Source organism: Nakaseomyces glabratus, chromosome H (assembly GCF_010111755.1).
Source record: "Nakaseomyces glabratus chromosome H, complete sequence".
Lineage (NCBI taxonomy): Eukaryota > Fungi > Ascomycota > Saccharomycetes > Saccharomycetales > Saccharomycetaceae > Nakaseomyces > Nakaseomyces glabratus.
The window spans coordinates 241,416-263,568 of NC_088958.1; the positions used below are offsets into that span (position 1 = coordinate 241,416).

At 37.2% G+C, this 22,153-nt stretch overlaps 7 protein-coding genes and 1 non-coding gene across 8 annotated transcripts; 5 read left to right on the forward strand and 3 right to left on the reverse strand.

The window, feature by feature from the left end:
* Window positions 1-51: 51 nt before the first annotated feature.
* RKR1 (ubiquitin-protein ligase RKR1) lies at window positions 52-4,686 on the forward strand (the record flags this gene model as incomplete). Its single annotated transcript, XM_446910.1, has 1 exon — window positions 52-4,686. One exon carries the CDS (start codon window positions 52-54, stop codon window positions 4,684-4,686), a length of 4,635 nt encoding a protein of 1,544 aa, XP_446910.1.
* A 101-nt stretch (window positions 4,687-4,787) lies between these two features.
* UTP30 (Utp30p) lies at window positions 4,788-5,591 on the reverse strand (the record flags this gene model as incomplete). The annotated part of the gene is made up of 1 exon (XM_446911.1): window positions 4,788-5,591. The coding sequence occupies one exon, from the start codon at window positions 5,589-5,591 to the stop codon at window positions 4,788-4,790; it is 804 nt and encodes a 267-aa protein (XP_446911.1).
* A 526-nt stretch (window positions 5,592-6,117) lies between these two features.
* On the reverse strand, window positions 6,118-7,767 carry GLG1 (glycogenin glucosyltransferase GLG1; the record flags this gene model as incomplete). The annotated part of the gene is made up of 1 exon (XM_446912.1): window positions 6,118-7,767. One exon carries the CDS (start codon window positions 7,765-7,767, stop codon window positions 6,118-6,120), a length of 1,650 nt encoding a protein of 549 aa, XP_446912.1.
* A 1,148-nt stretch (window positions 7,768-8,915) lies between these two features.
* PUS5 (pseudouridine synthase PUS5) lies at window positions 8,916-9,587 on the forward strand (the record flags this gene model as incomplete). The annotated part of the gene is made up of 1 exon (XM_446913.1): window positions 8,916-9,587. The coding sequence occupies one exon, from the start codon at window positions 8,916-8,918 to the stop codon at window positions 9,585-9,587; it is 672 nt and encodes a 223-aa protein (XP_446913.1).
* A 480-nt stretch (window positions 9,588-10,067) lies between these two features.
* On the forward strand, window positions 10,068-11,465 carry MAS1 (mitochondrial processing peptidase; the record flags this gene model as incomplete). Its single annotated transcript, XM_446914.1, has 1 exon — window positions 10,068-11,465. One exon carries the CDS (start codon window positions 10,068-10,070, stop codon window positions 11,463-11,465), a length of 1,398 nt encoding a protein of 465 aa, XP_446914.1.
* A 450-nt stretch (window positions 11,466-11,915) lies between these two features.
* On the forward strand, window positions 11,916-11,988 carry tA(AGC)4. Its single transcript has one exon. It is a non-coding gene; the product is annotated as a tRNA-Ala (tRNA).
* A 737-nt stretch (window positions 11,989-12,725) lies between these two features.
* NET1 (Net1p) lies at window positions 12,726-18,083 on the forward strand (the record flags this gene model as incomplete). Its single annotated transcript, XM_446915.1, has 1 exon — window positions 12,726-18,083. One exon carries the CDS (start codon window positions 12,726-12,728, stop codon window positions 18,081-18,083), a length of 5,358 nt encoding a protein of 1,785 aa, XP_446915.1.
* A 155-nt stretch (window positions 18,084-18,238) lies between these two features.
* On the reverse strand, window positions 18,239-21,898 carry SMC3 (cohesin subunit SMC3; the record flags this gene model as incomplete). The annotated part of the gene is made up of 1 exon (XM_446916.1): window positions 18,239-21,898. One exon carries the CDS (start codon window positions 21,896-21,898, stop codon window positions 18,239-18,241), a length of 3,660 nt encoding a protein of 1,219 aa, XP_446916.1.
* Window positions 21,899-22,153: the final 255 nt, after the last annotated feature.

Consider the following 22,153-nt stretch of genomic DNA (forward strand, 5'->3'; position numbering starts at 1 on the left):
AATTTAGGCAAATTTTATAGAGATATTTCCCAGGTTAGTGGAATCAACAGCATGTCATTTGGAGTGAACACTTTTCAGAAGTATAGAGATGATAGCGGTCTAGGTCATAATGGGGTGGCTGTGTCTTTAAACTATTATGATGGTTTGCCAGAGAGCAGCTTATTGAACTCGTTGTCTAGCAATGAATTGAAGTTGATCTTTAAATCCCTGATGAAAAGGGATGACACCACAAAGGAGAAGGCATTGAATGAGCTTATGGGACTAGTTGAGCACTATGACCATAACAGTTTCTTATTTGATGATATTATGCTGTTATGTTGGAGTCAATTGTACGCTAAGCTATGCATGAGTGAGCTGAAAAATATTAGATTAGTGTGCCAGCAGGTTACTCTCGGTATAATTACTAAGATGAGAAAATCAGTAGCCAAATATTTCAAAGACTTGATTCCATTTGTGCTTCTAGGTACATGCGATACGGACTCCGCAGTTGCCAGGCTATGTGCCACGGGTATAAAAACCTGCTTTAATGACGATGAGGATAAAGTTACCGCACTATACAGTTTATTCGATATCCCTATCTTGTCCCTGACTAAGGCAATATTAGTCACCGAAACTCCCCAAACATTGACAGATGAGAGATACTCGACACCTGATGATGCTGACTTTAAATATCAGCGGGTTGTAGTAAGCGCTATAAATCTTTTGTTAGCTGCAATTGAACGGAACAAGGCTATTTTGGAAGATGAAACTTTTAATGAAATCATGGACAATGAGAATTTATGGAAGTTGATGAGTATAAAAAATTTGAACTCTATTAAGACATATGAGTCACTAATAAGATTGGCTATTACTTTAAGCGAAGAGGAGTTTTTGACTTCTCATAAGCATGTGTTAAAGCTGATAAGTAAGAAACTCTTGAAAAGCCTGTCTCAATTTAACGATAAAAATATACTGAAGGTTAATTATATCTGTCCGCTGATCTTAACTCTGTTTATGTGCTTGAACAAATACAAAAATGGAAAGTTTTGGTCATATGATAAAATTTCAAAAGATCGACTTGTGGGATTCTTGTCAACTGCCATGAAGAGCCCAACGGTTGGTTTTTTCCCTACATTTTTTAGGTTTTATACTTCGGTAGAAAGTCAAGATATCTTGGATAAAGAGTTAGAATGGTGGCCATTAATTCGAATTGGGAACAAAAACTTATGCAATAAATCCTTTTTGGGTAGAGATGGTGCTAAAATTTTAAAAGAGTACTGGAGCTGTCGAGTACAACTGAATAATTCATCTTTTTCGAACAAAAATGAGTTATTGATTGAAGATATAAAAGAAGTTATCAACTCAACAGATATAACCAATGTTGTTGAAGTAAAACAGCTCTTCAGGAACTATCTTAATAACACTGCTATACTTCATGAAATTGATGTACTATTAGCAAGCCATGGAAATCTCACGAGAGATATAAAATTGAAGTTTGATAATTTTCTAAACTTATTTTTTCTAGAAGCAACAGAAAGTGATGTGATATCAATGTCAAAAACACTTATAAAGGCTTGGGATAACAAAGAAGGTCCGCCAGAATCCACTTTATTTGTTTCTAACAGATTGATAAAGAATGGAAAAGAACACCCAGAGAGCTTATACTTCTTCTTTGAGCGGTTGCTAGATTTGATGAATGAGGACAACCACTCCGAAATTAGTAACCTGTTTGTCTCCTATTCCTCAATTATAAAAGTCCCTGATGAGAAGGTTATTTCTTTGTTCGGCAGCTTTATAATGAGAGTTACCATAATATCCAAAAATGTCAATAGTGTAAAGGACATACTTTGCCAAATTCCAAGAATTTATTGTGAGAAGCTATGTAGTGCGGATGAATCAACTATCAAGAAGATTTTTGATACTATTATACAATCTTACAGTGGCGATACTAATGTTCAGTTTTTCCAGAGCCCTATTATCAATATTTTCACCATCCACAGGCTATTTGAGGTTTTTGTTTCAAAAGGAGAATTCAGTAAATTGGTATCGGATATTAATTATCTGGACTCTACATGCAAGCAGTACTTGTATGCACAAGAAACTTTTTATGATCATACCCTTAATGAACTAAATGACATGCAATTTTTCACACTTTTGAAAGAGGCATGCTTGGTTTTAGGCGTAAATGATGAAATAGATGCAAATATTGTAAAAGTGCTACTAAGAAAGATAAAAAAATCCTTTAGTAAACAATCATCTGAGCAATATTTCGAAGTACTAGATATCTTATTAAAGCACAACAAGGATACGATTAATGTATTCCTTCCTTCTGATCCTCTTAAATTGTTAAAAGAGTTTAATCCTTCTTCCCTGCTTTTATGTGACGGTAACTTCGGCGCCAATGTCGCCTTTTTTTTATCTGGGCCTACTCTGGAGGATTACGAAAAGGCAAAGCCACTGCTACACCAAGCAATGTTTATTGATACATATCTATCAAAGAATAATAAGACTGATTTAGATGCATGGATAATCTTTCTAACGATAATGTCTGAGATAGCTGCTGATTATAATTATTTATCAGAGTCGCCTGAATACATCTTCCAAGACTTAGAAAATACGATCTACAAGTCTGTCGAGAGACCGTTTTCATTTTTGTCTATTTTGAATCTGTTGAACAACGTCGAAGCGAAAAACAACTCATGGTTGTCAAAACTAATTGACTTTGAAGAAAGTAACTCAATGGTTGCATATTATTCAGGAATGATTGTTCGTAGAATTCTGATAAATGAAGTTGATTACATGAGTAGCAGTGACAAAAATTTTATCAGTCAAGAATTGTATACCTTCCTTTCTAAAGCATTAAGAGAAAAAGAGCATGGTCTTAAACTATTTTATGCAACTATACTACTTGCTACAAGCAAAGATGTCGTTATGCCAGAAGCTTTAATTAAGGTTGGTGCGCTGCTTATTTCCCAGATTGTTGGAATTAGCGAAATGGAACTCATAAAAGGCAAAAGTAAGGTATTGTTAATCCTATTTAGTATGCTAGCTGGCTCGATAAACATTTCTGAACCGGTTCTACCCATTCCCAAATTAAATATGGCTTTGAAAACACTGGATAATATCCTCGATAGTGATATTGCTTATGATGAGGAGTTCATCATCCACAGACTGCTCATAATGAAATTTATTGGTGCTATTGTATCGCAATCAAATTTAGAACAAGCTCATTCTCAAGCATTGAAATTAGCTGAACGGTTAATCGCAGATGGTTTTTCCATGTCATTACTGGAAGAAACTCCGATGAAACCTGAGTTACAATATCTAGCAACACAACTTCATAAATATTGTATTGCAAGGAATGAATGGGAATGTACTGAAGAATATAGAAGCGAAATTGAAACCGGATTTATGGATACAATGTTGAATAGTGTTTCAGTATTTAAGAATAATCACTGTTCGGCACAATATTATATTATGTGTGAAGGTATCTTTTCTGCAAGGAAAACCAACGAGCAAATTAAAAATCTTGATTCAATGATTGAGCAATTTGTCAGTATGCAATTATGCTGTAATATTGGATATATGAGGCTGTTGGTAGCCATTTTAGAAAAAACTATATATGAGAAACAACAAATTAACCTAATTGAGTTTGAATTGGAGAATCAGAAACTTGGTAAGGATAAAACACAAGATGATAATCAAGAAGATGAAAGAAGTTTTGAAGAGTACAAGATTCCTGAGATATTGATGACTTCCTTGATCACAAACTTACCGTCAGAATACTTGGAATATGAGAATCAATACAGATTCTTGAATTACTTGTGGACGTGGTATTTAACTGTGAGTTATTTTAAGGATGTCTCCTACAATATGAGAGAATTATATATGGACCAACTGAAAGAAAAAGACCTCATTACTCAGATGTTGGATTTTATTGTTGATCAGATTGATTTTGATGATACCACATACTGGAAGACTGTTGAGATAAATGATATTTCCAATTATGAAATCCATAACAATCAGCTTGAACCATTTATCGAGGCCGTTAATGACGAGTGTAAAAAGCTACTTGTGCATTTGATGTATAAGATATTCAGTGCATCAGGCACATTGAGTGCCAAATGGTATATGAATATCAAAAATAAATCTTTGAGCTCCAAAATTGATCGTTTTGTATCGGAGTTCGTCTCTCCTATTCTGATATCAAATGAACTCAGAGAGGTTGAGAACAAGAAGGAATCATTGACGTCAAAAGATGACTCGTTAACAATTAAAATTAATGAAAAACTTCATGAGGTAAAAGCTTCATTTTTAATTGATGAACAAAAACTTGAAATTGCATTTAAACTGCCAGTAAATTATCCTCTAGAGAATATCCAAGTCATTGGTATTTCACGTGTTGGTATCAGTGAGCAAAAATGGAAACAGTGGATAATGTCTACTCAGCATGTTATAACTGGTATGAATGGATCTGTACAAGATTCTCTAGAGTTATTCACCAAAAATGTTGGTCTGCAATTTTCTGGATTCGAAGAATGTGCTATTTGTTATTCAATTCTGCATGCTGTGGATAGAAAACTGCCCACCAAAACATGTTCTACGTGTAAAAATAAATTTCATGGAGCATGTTTGTACAAATGGTTTAGATCATCAGGAAACAACACCTGCCCATTATGCCGTAGTGAGATAAATTTCCGCAGGTAAATCTCTTTTATAAACTAATTTATCTATACAATGCAGAGGAAGATCTCAATTTTATGATAAATGACAATGTTATTATTTAAGATGCAAGTATATAAAACAAATCATAGAACCAAACGGTCGTTTGGGATGTTTTTTTCCTTGTTTTCGTTGTACTGATAGATCGGTATACTTGCACTAGAAGCTGTTTTCACTTGTAGTGATTTTATACTACCTTTTATAACACCACCAGATGGCTTCATGTTTTTATCAGAAAGAAACTCAATAACATCTTGTATATTTTCTAATATTTGTTTAGCAGTGTGAGTACTAACGAACCCTACCTTGACATTAATACAATTGTCTTCATTTGGCATGTATGATGTATTTCTGCATATACTTTTCAACTGCGCCTTCAGATATACTGGGTCTATTGTTTCATCCATCTTGGCCCCTTTGTGCTTAACTTCCTTATTTATTCGAACCATGTAAGGAGTTTTTTTGCTGCTATGGTAGAACCTACTACCTAATATAGCTGGAAGTAAATGATGTACTCTAAAGTCAGCAACCACCATATCAAATTCTTTGTAGAGACTGGTCAATTTGCTCCCACGAAACCTCCTCTTCAAGTTCTTTACGCTAATGATTTCTTTGAATGTATCACTTGTTAATTCATTACTTGTCAAAACGTCTCTATATTTGTTTGCAGGGTCTTTTGTAATTAGAAGAATTCTCATATCCTTCACTTTAGACATTTTGTTATGTTTCAGCGGTATAACCCTAGGTATATAATCTTTTTTGATGCCTAATTTCTTTTCAGTATGGATAATAAGTTGGATATCATTGTTCGAATCTTGGTTAGTGGCATAGGATATCAAAGCATCTACGCCTTTTCTCGCAAATGCAGAGTCACACAATGATGGTGCCATGTTACTGTATGGTGCAAGTGTGTTGTAGCTTTAATTTGTGAACTAATCAAGAGACTTAAGGGACCACTGAATATAATATTTACTTCTTAGTTTTACTAGGTTAATGCGAAGCTCATCACTTTTTATTCAGTTATTTTTTTTTTTTTTTAATTTTTTTCACAACTGCGGCCGATGCTATCAAAGGATTGATATTGATCGATATATTCGAGTTGAATTAGAGCTATTAGTTGAGATATATGAATTTTAGCTGGATTATTACAATTGTTTATAAATTTATATCATTATTATTAAAAAAATGCCACTGTATCAAATGTATCAATAAATGAATCTCGCAAAAACAAAAATGTATTATTCAAATAAAATAAAATAGGCAAATGGGTAGTAGCATGAAAGAAATATGGTGCCACTATGGAATTTAAAGGTTAAATTAAGAAGCAACAATAAAATTAAGAGCAAATCCGTGGTCATTAAAAAGTAAAAGGAAATTTCTGTTAACGTTTCAAAGTGAAAAAACTAGATTGGAAAATCACTCTACAGAATATTCAAAAATATCTTCAGGGAATGATCTTTCCACAGTGTTCAAATAATTTGTATTTTCCCATTCAAACCTGTAATTATTATTATTATTTTGGTTGTGAATATTATGTGACCTTGATTCTTGTACATCCATCTTGGAGTCCTTTACTTCCAGCTCCGAAGCAAGTCTAGACTCTTCTTGCTCATCTACTATTTCATCGTCATCCTCTTGTTTATTGGTTGACGATTCATCATCAATTAAATCATCCAGTTCATGATCCTTTATGTCTTCTTCCTCTATAATCTCAACCTTTCTATCATATCTATCTTTTGGTTGTTCAATTTCTCTTGCTGCCTCGTTTGCGGCGTCTTCTTTTGGATGCGATACCTGTCTATTTATGGTTTCCTCTTCATGATGTTGAATCATATGCTCCTCATAATGAACACCTCTAAAATGTGTTTCTTCTGGCTCATTTCCTTGGGATTCCTCAACGGAAGGCTCTTCGTTATGTTGTTGCTCTTCATCTTCCTTCGATATAAATGTTGTTAACCATTCTTTGAAATCTAGAGGAAGTTGGATTGGAGTTGGGGGTTTTTCTATTGGTTGTTGTTCCTCCTCAATAATATCGCACTCGTCCTCGTTGATTTCGTCAATCTTCTCCAGACGCTCATTGTATTGCGTTTGCTCATGGTGGTATTCATCAGGTTGGTTCTCTTCTATGTGTTCTTCACACTCATCCTGTTGAGGTTCAATGTGCTCATCCTCGTCCTTGATGGTAGTATGGGCTAATAGATCAACCAGATCATACTGTATTTGGAAATCCAAGTACGCTGCTCTCCATTGAGCGGCATATGAGCTCTTTTGGAATTGCTCTTGAGACCATTTGCTCCATGGTTTATGTTTACCAATGAAATGCACTAAACGAATATGTGGGCCAAAGAATTTCATAGCTGGAGGGCACTCGTAGCCGTAATTTGGCGTAGTAACGTTGTAAAGGTATGGCAACCTAATCCATTCCTTAGTGGAGTAATTGGCTATTCTCCCAAAATCATTCAATCTCATGTTCTGATTGAAAAATTGATTTAGGATACCTTGGTCAGAACCATCAATGGACACCACATTTAAAATGTAGTTGTTTAGTTCGGCGACAACGTCCCTGTTAGGGACAATCATCATAACACCACTGTTGAAAATGTCTGGCCAGCCGATATCTGGGACAGCGGCGACTTGTTCGCTAGTCTGGTCGGCCAACTGGTCAAATAAGTCAAATATGCCAGAGTTCAGAGGCAAGGTGTCAGCGTCCAAGTAAAGTACTTGCTCATACTGGGTTAGCTCAAAGATCCTCGCTTTAATCAGAGCAAAGGACAGTTCAGGTCTCTCCAGCATTTTCAAGTTCTCCTTGTTCATGTCCTGGGTAATATGCTGGTAATCCAAAGGATCCACGAGCACAATATCATCGTACAAACAATTCAGCAAGTTCTTACTGATATCGCTCAGTATGTCATTGTACAGCAACTTGGTCACCACAATACACGTCTTAACACATCCACAACCGCCAGCATCGATAAGTTTCCGCAATTGAAACCCCAACGTAAACACACCAGGCAGATAATCCGCCGAATATAACAGAGTCGCTACAGCAACATTCTCCTTACCCATTATTGCTTTCCTCCTTTTCTTGTTCCTTCTCTCGCGTTCAGTTCTATAGAAGTAAGTAATATTCTATACATTATGTTTTGATACTTCTATACTTATATACAAAGAAAAATACCCCTGTTGGTCTACTAGCAACCCCCTTGGCCTTCCTATTCATATCAATAAGTCATTTTCAATTTTCAATTGGTTTTTTCTTTTCTCTCTGTTCTCATTTGTTAGAGAAATGCCTTTCCTTCGCGTCCACTCCTGCCCCCTCCACTCACAATGCTTACTCCTTTACCTCGTCTAAAGGAGTCCTTTGTTTGTTTTGATTTCAATAAAAAGCAATCATCTCAGGCAATGAATTTGCTTCCTTTGGTCCCTCTCCTTCCCTTCCTTCCTCTTCCCTCTCCCTCCCCCCCACACAAACAGGAAGCATCGTTCAGCAGTCAATGTTTATTCCTAAGATTCCTGCACGTCAAGCACGGTCTCGCACGGTCTGAATTACAACTTAGGAAGGTTTGTTGCGATATCCCTTTTGCCCTATTATAGCCATGAGGACTATACCATTTTGACAACTTTCCTAATTAGGACAATTACAAGTATACCAGCAAATTGATCCTTCCCCCCCCCCGAGTCAAGAACTGGAAAAGACAAGAAGAACAACTTTGTACGCAGGGCTCTGAGTAAACTATGGGACATGGTGGGGGATAGTGGGGGTGTGGCAGTGAGACATAATGCTATTACCTGCACGCTCTTCTTTAACCCCACCATATTTGACCACTTTTCCAGTTTCCTTCCTATGTTCCCCCCCTTTTTTTTATATTCACAGATATTCCGGGTGAGAAATACCCGCACAACCACCGGAAAAACTAGAACTTCAAACACCAATATGCCACCCTCCGCTTGGACGTCTCTGTCTTTGGCTTCCTAGAAGAGACACTCTCGCTTCCTACGTATGGTGTCTAGGAAAGGTAAATGGTGGTCACGTGTACCACACACCTTACTGTCACATTGTGTAGAAGTTAGCTGTGCCATATCGATCTACGTGTATGTAGCATATATTGGCGCCTGCACCAGTATTAGGAGGCTGCTGTTGAGTCATGAGCAGGTTGTTGTGAGCATTGGAAGATAAGGCGGTGCTTTTGAGCTTGTTTTTTTTGGTGGGGAATATGAGTGCCCGGTTGAAAGTTGTGTATGATGGGATGCATTACATGATCGTGTATAAGTCCGCGGGTGTGCTGTCGCAGCCCGGGTTGGCGAGTGACTCCCGGCCAGTTTTGATGTCTGAGTTGCGTGGACTGCTAAGTGAGACTTTGGACTTGTACAGTGTACAGAGACTAGACGCTTGTGTCACTGGCGGGACTGTGGTTGCAAAGAACAAGCGCGCGGCTATGATGTTCAGCCGGTATCTGAAACAAGGAGGAGGGTCTGGGTACGGGCTTACGCGGAGATACTTGGCCAGGATCAATGCGCAGCCAGTTTGCGATGAAGGTACTATTGAATCACCTGGAATGGTGACTTACTACAGGCGTGTTCGAGACGATTGTGTGGTGGTGGAGTTAAAGACGGGTAAGAAGCATCAGATCCGCAAACACCTCGCCCTAAATTTGAATTGTCCCATCGTCAATGATACATACTACGGTGGCAGTGTAGTGAAGGGTGTCAATGGTCAAATAGCACTGCATTCGGCTTTTGTGAGAACAAGAATAGGTAAAAATATGCAGGATCATTTGGTCGGTATAGAACCCCAGGAACAGACACTGTGGAAGTCGATACTTACTGAGAATGGCATGCTCCCTGACGATATAGTGAGAACCCTCACCAGAGATAAACTATTCTGAGTTTTTACCAATGTCGAAGATTTAAGGATTCGCTAGTATTCTCCACCGAAGATGGCACAAAAGCTAGGTAAAATTGGTTGCTAAAAAATTCGGTAACACTGTGCTAATTTCCCCCCATCGCTATAGAAACGCTACCATGACATACAATTACTAATATGTACTAGGTCACATTCTTTCGTTTGGAAGTATATATGTTGTTCTGGCCTTCGACTCTGGTTATCAAGTAATCGAATGCGAAAATAGCGAAGTAAAGGTGACTTAGTTTGCGTGTGGTGGAAAACCGATGACTTCCCAAACATCTTACATTTAGTAGTGGCAAAATCGTTGGATTGTGCGCTTACTAATTATTTCTAGTCTCGAGGTAAGATATATAAGAGTGTTTGCTATCTAGGAAACAAGTCACATATCCAAAGAACAGGCATAAGCAGCTAATCAAAGGCAGTTCACTTCTAAAGAATAGAATACTGATTTACTTACATTATGTTTCGCCAGGCAGTTAAGGGTATACGTACCTTGAGGAATTTTAGCCATTGCAGACCTCGTCTCAATGCATTGCCACAAACACGCACCTCGGTTCTACCAAATGGTCTCACTGTTGCTAGCGAGTTCATACCCAACAAATCTACCGCTACTGTTGGTATTTTTGTTGATGCAGGATCTAGAGCTGAGAATGAAAGAAACAACGGTACAGCGCATTTCCTCGAACATTTGGCTTTCAAGGGAACACAGAATAGATCACAAACCGATATTGAACTTGAAATTGAAAATATTGGTTCACATTTGAATGCTTATACCTCTAGAGAGAATACAGTTTACTACGCTAAATCTTTGGAAGGAGATGTGCCAAAAGCTGTGAATATATTAAGTGATATTTTAACTAGATCAGTGTTAGATCCCAAGGCTATTGAAAGGGAAAGAGATGTTATTATCAGAGAAAGTGAAGAAGTTGACAAGATGTACGATGAGGTTGTGTTTGATCATTTGCATGAAATAGCATACAAACAACAGCCTCTTGGTAGGACAATCCTTGGTCCTATCAAAAATATCAAATCAATCTCAAGAAAAGATCTGAAGAGTTATATAACCGAAAATTATAAAGGTGACAGAATGGTGCTGGCCGCTGCCGGTGCTGTGGATCACGAAAAGTTGGTCGATTATGCGCAAAAATATTTGGGTCACATTCCAAAATCTGAGTCACCTATGCCCCTGGGTTCTCCAAGGGGACCTTTACCAGTCTTCCAAAGAGGTGAACGTTTGATACCAGAGAACACGCTTCCAACAACACATATCGCCTTAGCACTGGAAGGTGTTTCATGGTCTGCTCCTGACTATTTCATCGCTTTGGCAACCCAAGCTATTGTTGGTAACTGGGATAGAGCTGTCGGTACAGGTACTAACGCTCCTTCCCCATTAGCTGTTGCAGTTAACAAGGGTAACAATACTTTGGCTAATTCATATATGTCATTTTCTACATCCTATGCTGACTCGGGTCTGTGGGGTATGTACATTGTCACAGATTCCAACGAGCATAACGTGCAAGCTATCATCGATGAAGTATTGAAGGAATGGCGCAGAATCAAGGCTGGTAATATCACAGACGATGAAGTTAACCGTTCTAAAGCCCAGTTAAAAGCAGCTTTGTTACTGTCCTTAGATGACACCACGGCAATCTTAGAGGATATTGGCAGACAAATTGTAACTACAGGTAAGAGGCTATCTCCAGAAGAGGTCTTTGAAAAAGTTGATAATATTACAAAAGAAGATATTGTTTTATGGGCTAACTACAGGCTGAAAAATAAGCCAGTAGCAATAGTAGCTCTGGGTAATACAAAAACTGTACCAAGTGTAGACTATATCGAAAAACAACTAAATGCATAAAACATCAGTGACTGTCCGCAAATTGGAATTGTTCTCCTACACTGGCATGATGTAAATTGCCAACCTATAATGTCATCAGATCTATCTACATATGCTGTGATCTGTAAGAGCGAATCACACAAAATTATTTTTCTTTTGTATATAACTTGTATAAAATTATGCATATTCTCTGTCAATTATAGATGTTTATTTATGGTCTGTAATGCATTGTTCACAGACCCATTTGAGTACTTAAGAGGTTAATAGGGCAATTAAGGTCCACTTATTATCTGTTTCTATCTCAGTACTAGAATAGAACAACGAGGATAGAAAAATAATAGACTACTGAGTTTATGAAATGTTATTATCTTTCACAACACAGATATATATATGGTTTAGTAACAATTGCGAGATTTTGTATATACATTATATGGGTTAAATTATTTGATTGAAAACTATAAAAAACACAATGGGCGTGTGGCGTAGTTGGTAGCGCGCTCCCTTAGCATGGGAGAGGTCTTGGGTTCGATTCCCAACTCGTCCATTTTTTGCTAATCCTCTGTCGTTGACTAATAACGGTCATGTATATACAATTTTTATGTAAGTAGTTTCCTATTCATTTTTATTTTTTTGCTATTTTGGCTTCTTTTTTGTCTATTCACCAATGCAATGGAAAACGCTTTTTGCTTTCTGTTCTATAATATGCCAATTTGTACTTGTATCATAGGAACTGTTTCCAATACACTGTGTGAGGCGTAGTTTGTGATCTCATCTCATCTCGGAATTTATTTTGCTAATTTTCAGGTCTTCTCAGTATTCAAATAATTGAAAAAATTTGATCTCAATTGAATCAAGTTATTGAAGAATCTATTGATCTTGAGCTAAATAACTGAAATAATAGGATTGTACAGCTTGGTTATTTTTACCTTCTCAATTTTGTGATTCATACTGAACCATTATACTTAAAAACTGAAGCATTTCGAAGCTCTTTTTGCAAGGTTCTCCATCTATAAGACGTGGACTAATTCGGAAAAATCGTGAGCTTATAAGTGGTTAAACAACGCAAGTGTGAATTAAAAGTTTTAGATCTCCGAATCAACATTATCGATAAGTGGGTCTTCTGAATTAAGTTTAGAAATTAGCATTTAGAAAAATACTTCAAATAGTATTTTCTAATATACTGGACAATCGTTTGGAAAAAGGACCCTTTCAGATTCAGGCACATTTATAAATACCTAAAATTTATCTCATAATTGCAAACTCTCTAGTACTGTTTTGAAGATGTATAAACTACAGGTCTTATTGGTACCCCCAAGTATACAAAATAATAACTTTTCGTTAAACTATAATTATGGGCAAGCAAATAATTCAATCGCCGATCAATCTCAGCAATTGCCGAATAAAGTGAACGGTACTTTTAATAATACATTTAATGGTCAGTCGCAACCTGATAGTTCGATTTTTCCTGTACTGACAAGGAGTAACAGTTCCTTGCTTACACCTAACTACTATGCACAGAGAAGTATGAAGAAGTTCTTGCATTTTACCAAAGCAAATAATACGTTGTTAGATCTTTCTGATGAGATAAATGATAAATGCAAGGCAATGTACCCTTCTCTTGAGGCCGATTTGGACATATTAAGTCTACAAGATAGTAACGGTTGTGATTTAGATCCTGACTTTGTCGTCAAGGATGTATTTAATGTGGATAACATAGTAAGAGTAATATTAAATGACGAACTTGATATATCAGAGATTACTCCTGTCTCGTCATACCGTTCGATAAAAAGAAGGAGGCTGAATCCCGAATCTCTTGCAGATAGCAAAGATCAATCAGATTTTGGGGTGGAGTCACAATCAATAAAGGTGGTAAAGAAAAGAGGCTCAACTTCGAATGTTATTAAAGGTCAATCTAATATTAATGGTAGAATTTCTACACCGCTAGCTAGACAATTGTATCCACCTAGCGCAATTTTCGAACCTCAGAATTCGGATGATGAAGAAGTTGCTGATCGTTCTTTTCTTCCTCCTCCTATACAGCCAGGCTCCCCTCCGATTAGAATTAGTTCCGGCATAGATACGAATGTGAGAAAGATAACATCTAGAATTGGAGAGCAAGATACTGTATCTAGATCAGCCACTGTTGATCCAGATAAATCTAGACAACAGAGACTTCTTTCAGGAACTCCGGTGATGTCAACTATGACACCCAATCGTGTAACATTGACAGGACAAAGGGTTATATCTGAACAGAGACCCAATGATTCCGTTCTAACTTTCACAAACAGGCATATTAATGAACCAAGTCATTCAAGAAGAATAACTTCAGGAATGCTACAAATTCCTGAACCAAAGATTGCAGAGATGGAGAAAGAGCTTCTTGAGGGGCCCTCTAGCCCATCTACCATTTTGCCTCCTATTCCTGATAAGATTCCCATGAAAAAGCCATTTATAGAAACGGAAAGATATTATTCAGAGGACAGTTCCGAAACTGAAAGTAACTCTGGTGAGATCAATGCTAAGTCCTCATTACACCGCCAGACTTCAATTGCTGATAATAATGGGTCCCCGTTAAGGACTAATTTTCTTAATGAAGCTGTTCACTTAGCAGATTTACCTGAGTTGCAGAAGTCTGAGAAAGCTAGCAAACCCAGAAAACAGGTTTATGGTAGCATTACTGTTAATTCAAGTAATTTGCAACCGATTCCTAATAACATTAATAATTATGTTGAAACTAATGCTACAAAGGTGAGATCTACTGTCAATGATTTTGGTATCTCATCGTCTTCTGATGACGAAACAACGTCAGAAACTCATTCCAAAATGTCTGATGAGGATTATGAATCATCTGATAGTAACAAAACCATATTTGAAGATGATGATGATGATGATGATGATGATGATGAGGCTAACTCAACTGTTGTCCATATCCCAACCAAACCTGTCCTGACCCGAAAGAGTAATAAAAAGATTTTTCAGAGAGATGAACTACTCAGGCTAATGGAAGGAGACAGAGACGGCTTGCCTGTTTCAATTAAGAGAGAGCTTTTAAAAATGTATCCTGATTTCCCACCTCAAAAACATGACAAAAAACTGGGTCCTGAATCGAAATTACATCCTAGTCATAATGCCATACCTAAATCTCCAGGTAGTGATGGAGATAAGCAAAAAAATAGCGCACAAATTCCCCATATTGAATATTCTTCAGAAGAATCTTCAGATTCTCTTTCCGAAATTTATGTTGAGGAGGTGGATGAAACTACGAAAGGACAGAAGAAAAAACCGAACAGACGGAACAAGAACAGTGAGGAGCCATTGTCTGAGCTACATCCACTAAAAGAAACAGTAATTGATATAAAGCAAAATGGAAACAGATCAGTCAAAGAGAATATTACAGAATCTTTAGACTCAAATAAAGAACATGGAGAATCGGTAGGGAAGAATGATTTTGACGTTAACAATACAGAAGAGATGAGTCGGCACCAAGTGAATAGTAATTTACATGAATTACCCATAAAGGTGCATTCCACTGATTCCTTATCTGAGACAAATGCTAGAAATGAATCAGGAGATAATGCATATAATTACAAAACTTCTAAAAGTGCTGATCAGAATGATGATTTAGCGTCTACTGCGAATAATGATATTTTCAAGTCACTGGTAGATTTCAGATCTTTAGTAGCTAAAATTAAGAAAGATAAATCAGAAAATAATCCTAATGGCTCTGCTATGCGTGATAATAGCCAGGGTAGTTCAAACTCACCTGTTTTAAATTCAACAAGTTTTCCGAATGTTGTAAATAACGCTGCCTTTGGATCTACATATACAAGAAAAGATACTGATAAAAACGTTTCTTTGAAAGATAATTCTAAGTTGGTGTCTAGTGCTGTCAATGCTTCTGCCTCTCAAAATGAACAAGGCCCACCAATATATCCTCCTGAAACTGAGCGTTCTGGAAAAGAGTTAATTGAATCGAAAATAAAGGGTTTACCACCATCTAAACTAATACAAGAAAAATCAAGCACCTTCCGGACTCCTCATTCTAAAAGTGCGCAGACTACTAGTCCTATTGCAGAGGTAGTTTCAGGACATGAAGTTGCTGTTAAACAGATAGAGGATATGCAACAATTTAAACCCCTGGACGTTAGGAAATCAACATCTACTTCTCTTCTAAAGAAAATACCAGCCAAGGATGTTCCTGTCACTCAAGTAAAGAATACGCCATCTACGAAGGCAGTACAGGACAAAGAGACTGTTGGCCCGGCCACACAGCATAAGTCCACACAGTTGGAGGCCAACTCAGTTCCCAAGAAGGTACCAGCCAAGGATGTTCCTGTCACTCAAGTAAAGAATACGCCATCTACGAAGGCAGTACAGGACAAAGAGACTGTTAGCCCGGCCACACAGCATAAGTCCACACAGTTGGAGGCCAACTCAGTTCCCAAGAAGGTACCAGCCAAGGATGTTCCTGTCACTCAAGTAAAGAATACGCCATCTACGAAGGCAGTACAGGACAAAGAGACTGTTAGCCCGGCCACACAGCATAAGTCCACACAGTTGGAGGCCAACTCAGTTCCCAAGAAGGTACCAGCCAAGGATGTTCCTGTCACTCAAGTAAAGAATACGCCATCTACGAAGGCAGTACAGGACAAAGAGACTGCTAGCCCCGCCACTGAGCATAAACCCTCAAAGCGCGTTGACCGTAAAGTCTTGGATAGCACACAGAAGGAAATCTCCATTACCCAAAATAACAGTGTGCAGTCAAAGAAAGTAGTACAGGATAACACTGTGGATGTAGCTAGTCATAAACAGCAAGACCCATATGTATCAGCTAGAGATACATTGTACACAAAATTGACTGGAGGTGAACAGGGTGATAACCATTTATCGACGAGCAAAGCAACTGCGAAAGTTGATTTACCTACGAAAAAACTGCCTAATGCAAGTAATGGCAATGTAGTTATCTCACAATCACCTTCTGATATAAATGCCTCCCAAACTTCAACTAAAAACAAAGTAACCCCATCTTCAGTTGAGAATCAATCGGGGTCAAGTAAAAATCCAAATATTGCCAGTAAAAATAAACAAGACATTACGACTTCAGAAAAGGATAATAGCATTTCTTCACAGTTTACAAGCGAGGTTGATAAACATGTTGAGGGCAATGATTCTAAATCAGGTATACATGTAAGATCTTTTGATAATGTCAAAAGTGCACCATCAGAAAAAGATCTAAATAGTAATACTGCTCCGCCTGTTAATAACTCACAGAAGACCAATGGCAGAAATGGTTTAGACGAACAGTTGGAGCAACGAGTGGAAACTGTTACTAGATTGCCAAGTCCGGTGAAAAATAAAATCAGGGAGCAACAGAATAGAGTTAATGGTAAAAGCCAGCAATTAGAGGCTGTGACTTCGCCTGAGACAACTGCTGTCATTGGGCGCTTGGATGGGAACAATAGTAATGTCATAGGTAACCAATCAAAGAAACAAACAGGTACTAAAGAGGAAACTGATAAGAAGATAAGAGTGACACATAATAATACCAAACGAGACTCAGCAACTACTGCTGATTTAGGAAGTATGGGTCTTGGATCTAGAAGTAAAAATGAAGGCTTGATTGATGTTTCGAGTAATATGGACCCTATCTCAACCTCCGATAATATGAATCTTAACACTAAAGTTGCAGTTGGTAGTAGTTCACCGGCTCTAGTTGATACCCAAATGAATAGAATGAATAGAAATCCTGATACTGACTCAGTAAATTCAGTATCTTCGCAGCTTGTAAATAAAGCAGGTATTGTTAGGGGTATTTCTGGACATAATCATGACACAGCAACTGAAGAAAGTTCGACCGATGATAGCTCCACTGATGAATCATCTGATGAATCATCATCATCTGAAGATGAGAGTAAAGATTATAGAAAGACCAGGAGGTTGATTGTTGATGTGCCTAAAGGACCTGTAATTGACAAAAAAATTACATCAAGTTCTATTGATCAAGAACATCAAAATAATTCAGTTCAACAAAATGACAACAAGATTGAAGGCAAAAAAATTGAAGCAACAACGTCTGGTAGCAACAGCACAAAAAAAGAACCCTTTGTTGGCGTGCTACAGGCGTTACCTGAAAAGATAAGGCCTTCGCTAAGCTCTTTATCAGATTTAGTCTCTCGAGGAATCCCTGATGTAAGAGAGTCCACAATCAAAGGTAGAAGCACGGCTCACCAAATTGTAGGTGGAAAAGGAAATTCCTCTAATGTGTCTTTCTCACTTGGTGTCAGCAGTTCCCAACAAAAGAGTTTGGGATATAAGCCTACTGTAGATAAGCAGGCATCAGGTGTAACAAAGCAAATACCAGTGAAACCACTGTCTAATTCCGAATCAAGTTCAGAGTCAAGCACATCGGAATCCAGTTCTGGGTCCGAATCTGACTCTGATTCAGATAGTGACTCTAACACGAGCTCGGACAGCGACTCTGATTCGTCATCTGATTCTGATTCAAATGATGGTAAGTCCAAAAAGAAAAGCAAAGCAGTAGATTCATTTATCAGTGCTAAATCAGCTAGTAGTGCACTTAAGAAGAAAAAGAAGTCAACAGGCTTTGCTTCACTAATACGAGACTCTAAAAAAAGGTGAATTGCTAGTTTTGAATTTGCAATACAACATATATTCAGCTAGACATGTATTTACGTATAAATGTGTTTATTTTATAGACATGAATACTATTTTAGCATTTTGAAAACTAGGAGCATGTTAACACTGCCAATATATATCAATCGGGATTTCAGAAATTATATCTCGGATAGTTTATTGCCACCTTTAATAAACCGCTTGGCCTCCTCCTTTGTTACCTCAATAACAGAAGATTGCTTATTTTCATATTTTACTCTGTAGAATTTATTAGCAGCATCCACCATATCAGATCTAAATGTAGTGCAAATGAATTGTGCATTGTTAGATAGTTGGGAGATGGTTTGAGCAACAGCTCTTCGGTATTGTTTATCAAGAGCGGCATCGATTTCGTCGAACAAATAAAATGGTGCAGGTTCTACCATTTGTATAGCAAGTATCAGTGCTATAGCACATACTGTTTTTTGACCTCCTGAGAGTTGTTCTACCTTTAATTGTTCATCTTGCTTAGAATTAAACGAGACTGAAATAGAGACACCCTCATATGGTGTCGTGTGCTCGTTGCTTTGTGTAAATAACTCAGAATTGTCGTCCGTCCCTTGTAGATTGATTCTGTGAATATTCAATGTTGCTGTCCCCCTGGGAACAATTTTTTCGAATATCATAACAAAATTTTTTGAAACCTTATCAAAGGTTTTATCGACTGCATTAAGCTTCTGTTCTTTCAATTTTATAATTAAGTCTTGTATAGATTGTTTTGAGTCATCTAATTCTGTTGCTCTCTCTCTGAGTTCTGATTGTTTCTCATTAAACTTCTTATAGTTTTCGAATGCTCTTTTATTAATATTTCTCATCCCTGAAATTTCCTTATTGGCTTCATTTAGTTTTAATAAAAGATCTTCACTTGATAGAGTTTTAAATTTATCAAGCGTATCCTCTGAAATAATTCCAACTTCCCTTATCTTTTGTTCAATTTCTTTCTTTCTGGTAGCCAACGTGGTTTTTTTGATCATTGTTTTATCAACATCCTTTTGATATTCATCCAATTTCTTCAAGAGAAGTCTTTGTTGATTGTTAGCTTTTTCAAGTATTCTTTCTTTGTTGGTAATCTCTGCCTTTGTGCTCTCGATCTCCTTTTCGATCGATTGAAGAGCTCTTTTTTGAATTGTGAGCTGATTGTCAGCTTCACTGGCACGTCCTTCAAGTTCTTCAGAATCAAGTAATAGCTGTTCTATGATGCTGTCAGAAGAATCTAGCAATTTTTGCTTAATGTCATTTTGTTGTGGTATCAGTTTGGATTCCAATTCTGCAGTGATTGTGTCAATTTCGACAGACAGATGTGATAATGTTTCAGAGGTCAAATTCAGTTTATTTTGGTTTTCGAGAATTTCTTTTGATAGTATTTCTATCTCTTTCTTTTCTTCTGTGGTCAATTCATTATTAAACGTCTTAGTCAGGTCGATTTTTAATTGAGTCAATTTTTCACCGGAAACTCCCAAATTTAGGTCAACAGAATCTATTTTCTCACAAATATTAGTCTTTTCTTGTTGTAAGAATAAGAGTTCGTTTCTTTCATGTGACAATTTATGCTTCCAAGTGTTCAAATTTGATTGCATATTCTCCTTTCTGTTCATTACAAGGCGAATACTACCATTTGTGCTATCTATATCATTATCCATTTCGGTTAGTTCATTTTTAATCTCTGTCAATTTGGCGCTAATTTCAAGTAACTGTCTCTTCGATAATGCAACAGTTTGTAGTAATTCTAACCTCGATTTTTTGCTTTGCTCAAGATAGCCACCCGTCAGGACACCTTTTCCGTCAACGCGATCACCATCTAAAGTAATGCAAGACAATTTATATTGTTTCGAAATTGACAACCCATTTGTCAAGTCCTTAACAACCAAAGCACGTCCAAAAACTTGCTTCACAACACAGTCAAATTGCATATCATACTTGATTTTCTTGATTAAAGGTGTGCATGGTATATTTGGATCAGATGGATAATCAATGTTCTGATTGCCATTTTTCAACTTGTTAAGCGGCATAAATGTAACTCGACCACCTTTCATTCTGAATAATTCGTTCATGAGTATGCTGGCTGTTTCATCGGTATCGACTACTACATGAAATAACGAGTTTCCACCAATCACTTCTGCACAGACTTTGTATTTTTCATTAACTTGTATCAACTCACCAACAGTGCCAAAAACAGATTCTGTTCCTAGATTTAGCCTTTCACAAATTTCTTTCACGTTTTTGAAACCATTTGCTAAAGATCTACTCATTGTTTCATTTAAAGATCTTTCATTTTCTTTGACTTCATTTACAAGAGAATCCGAAATCATCTGAAGTTTTTGCTCTTCACGCCATTTTTCCTTTCGTGCATCAATGTTTGCCGTATACTTTCTTCTGAGATTAATCAATTCCTTCTCGATATCCTCAATTTCTGCTTTGATACCAGGACCATTGAGAGAATCTTCTAGCTCTTCTATATTGTTTTCTGACTCATTGATTTTTACATCAATAGAGGATTTCTGTTCCTTCAACTCAGTAGTTGATGCTTTCATGGTATTTATCGATTCGCTGAGTTCCTTTATTTTTGAATTAATCCATTCATCTCTTTCTTCTTTAGATTTGAATCTTGCATAACTTCCCTTCTTTAGAAGAAAGTTGTTCTGTTTTTCTATACATTCCTTCAGATGATGTTTTATCAATTTCTCCTCTGATTGCAACTGGTCAAATCTAGGACTGATCTTTCTCCTCTTTGATTTTTTGGAATCTATTATTTCTGTTATCAGTTTCAAATTCTTGCGATCATTGTCATGTTGCTCTTTGTTTTGTTTAATCTTTTCCTTTATATCTTTCAGTTGCAATTTAATTGCTTCTGATCTTTCAAGACTTTCCTCCAAAATTGCCTTAGCTTGTTCAAGATCAACAGTTGCTTTCAGTTTTAATGATTTTTGTAAATTTTTGATTTCTTCATTTACCTCTTTAATCATGTTCTCTCTTTTTTCCAATTCCAAAATATACTTCTTCGAGGACCCCAGAGTGTCGTTGTAATCACCGTCCAAGCTTTCGATCTGTGAGATTATATCTTGTAATTCCCTATCGTGTAATGTATATCTAAGAACTTTTCTATCTCTTTCCAGGCTGTTGTATTTCTCAAGCTCTTTTCTTTCCTTTTCCATTTCGTTGAGTTTAGACTCGAGCTCCTCCATTTCCGCCGATATTTGCGCTCTTTTCTGTTCAGTTTCATCCATTTGCTTCATTGACGCTTTTAGTTTGACTTCGAAAGATTTGGCACCGACTACTTCTTCTAACAGTTGTAGTCTTTCTTTATCCTTTGCATTAGTGAGCGAGACAATTCTGCCCTGTGGGACTATATTATATGGGTTGCTCATATAGAAGCCCGCACTTTCCAACATCCTAACTAAATCACCTTTAGTGACATTCCTGTCATTAACTTGGTAGTCATCTTTCTTCAAACCTACTGTTCTTCTTATACGCACTTCATCAGAACTGCCATTGCTATTTATACCAGTGGGTGCAATGATGCTATGTTCAGGGTCATGGAAAACAATCTCCACAGAGGCACTCATGACTGAGGCCCCAGCTCCTTGGTGTATCAACCCTTGACGCTCCTCACGTTTCAAGTTGCTGTAATCATCACTCAGCACAAACCTCACAGCGGCAAAGAAGTTGGACTTACCAGAACCGTTAGCACCAATCACAACATTGTGATGCGGCGAAAAATCACCAATTATCGTCTCATTCCGATAAGTCTTGAAACCCTTTATGATAACACGCTTGATATACATCGCAATATATACCTTTCTATCTTAGCTCAGCTTCGAAGAGTGTTGGTGGAATAGCACAGCAAGTAATAGTAACAGGTAGTTGCTTCTGTATTTGCACCACCAGTAAGTAGTTCCTGGTATAACAGTTTCAAAATATCTTTAGAAACCTTATAAAGCAACAAGCGCCGATAGCGATCCCAGATCTGAAAGACTTTCAAACTGAAAGCTTCAAATGAAACACGAAAATTAATATTTAGAAAAACTAAAAGTACTTGA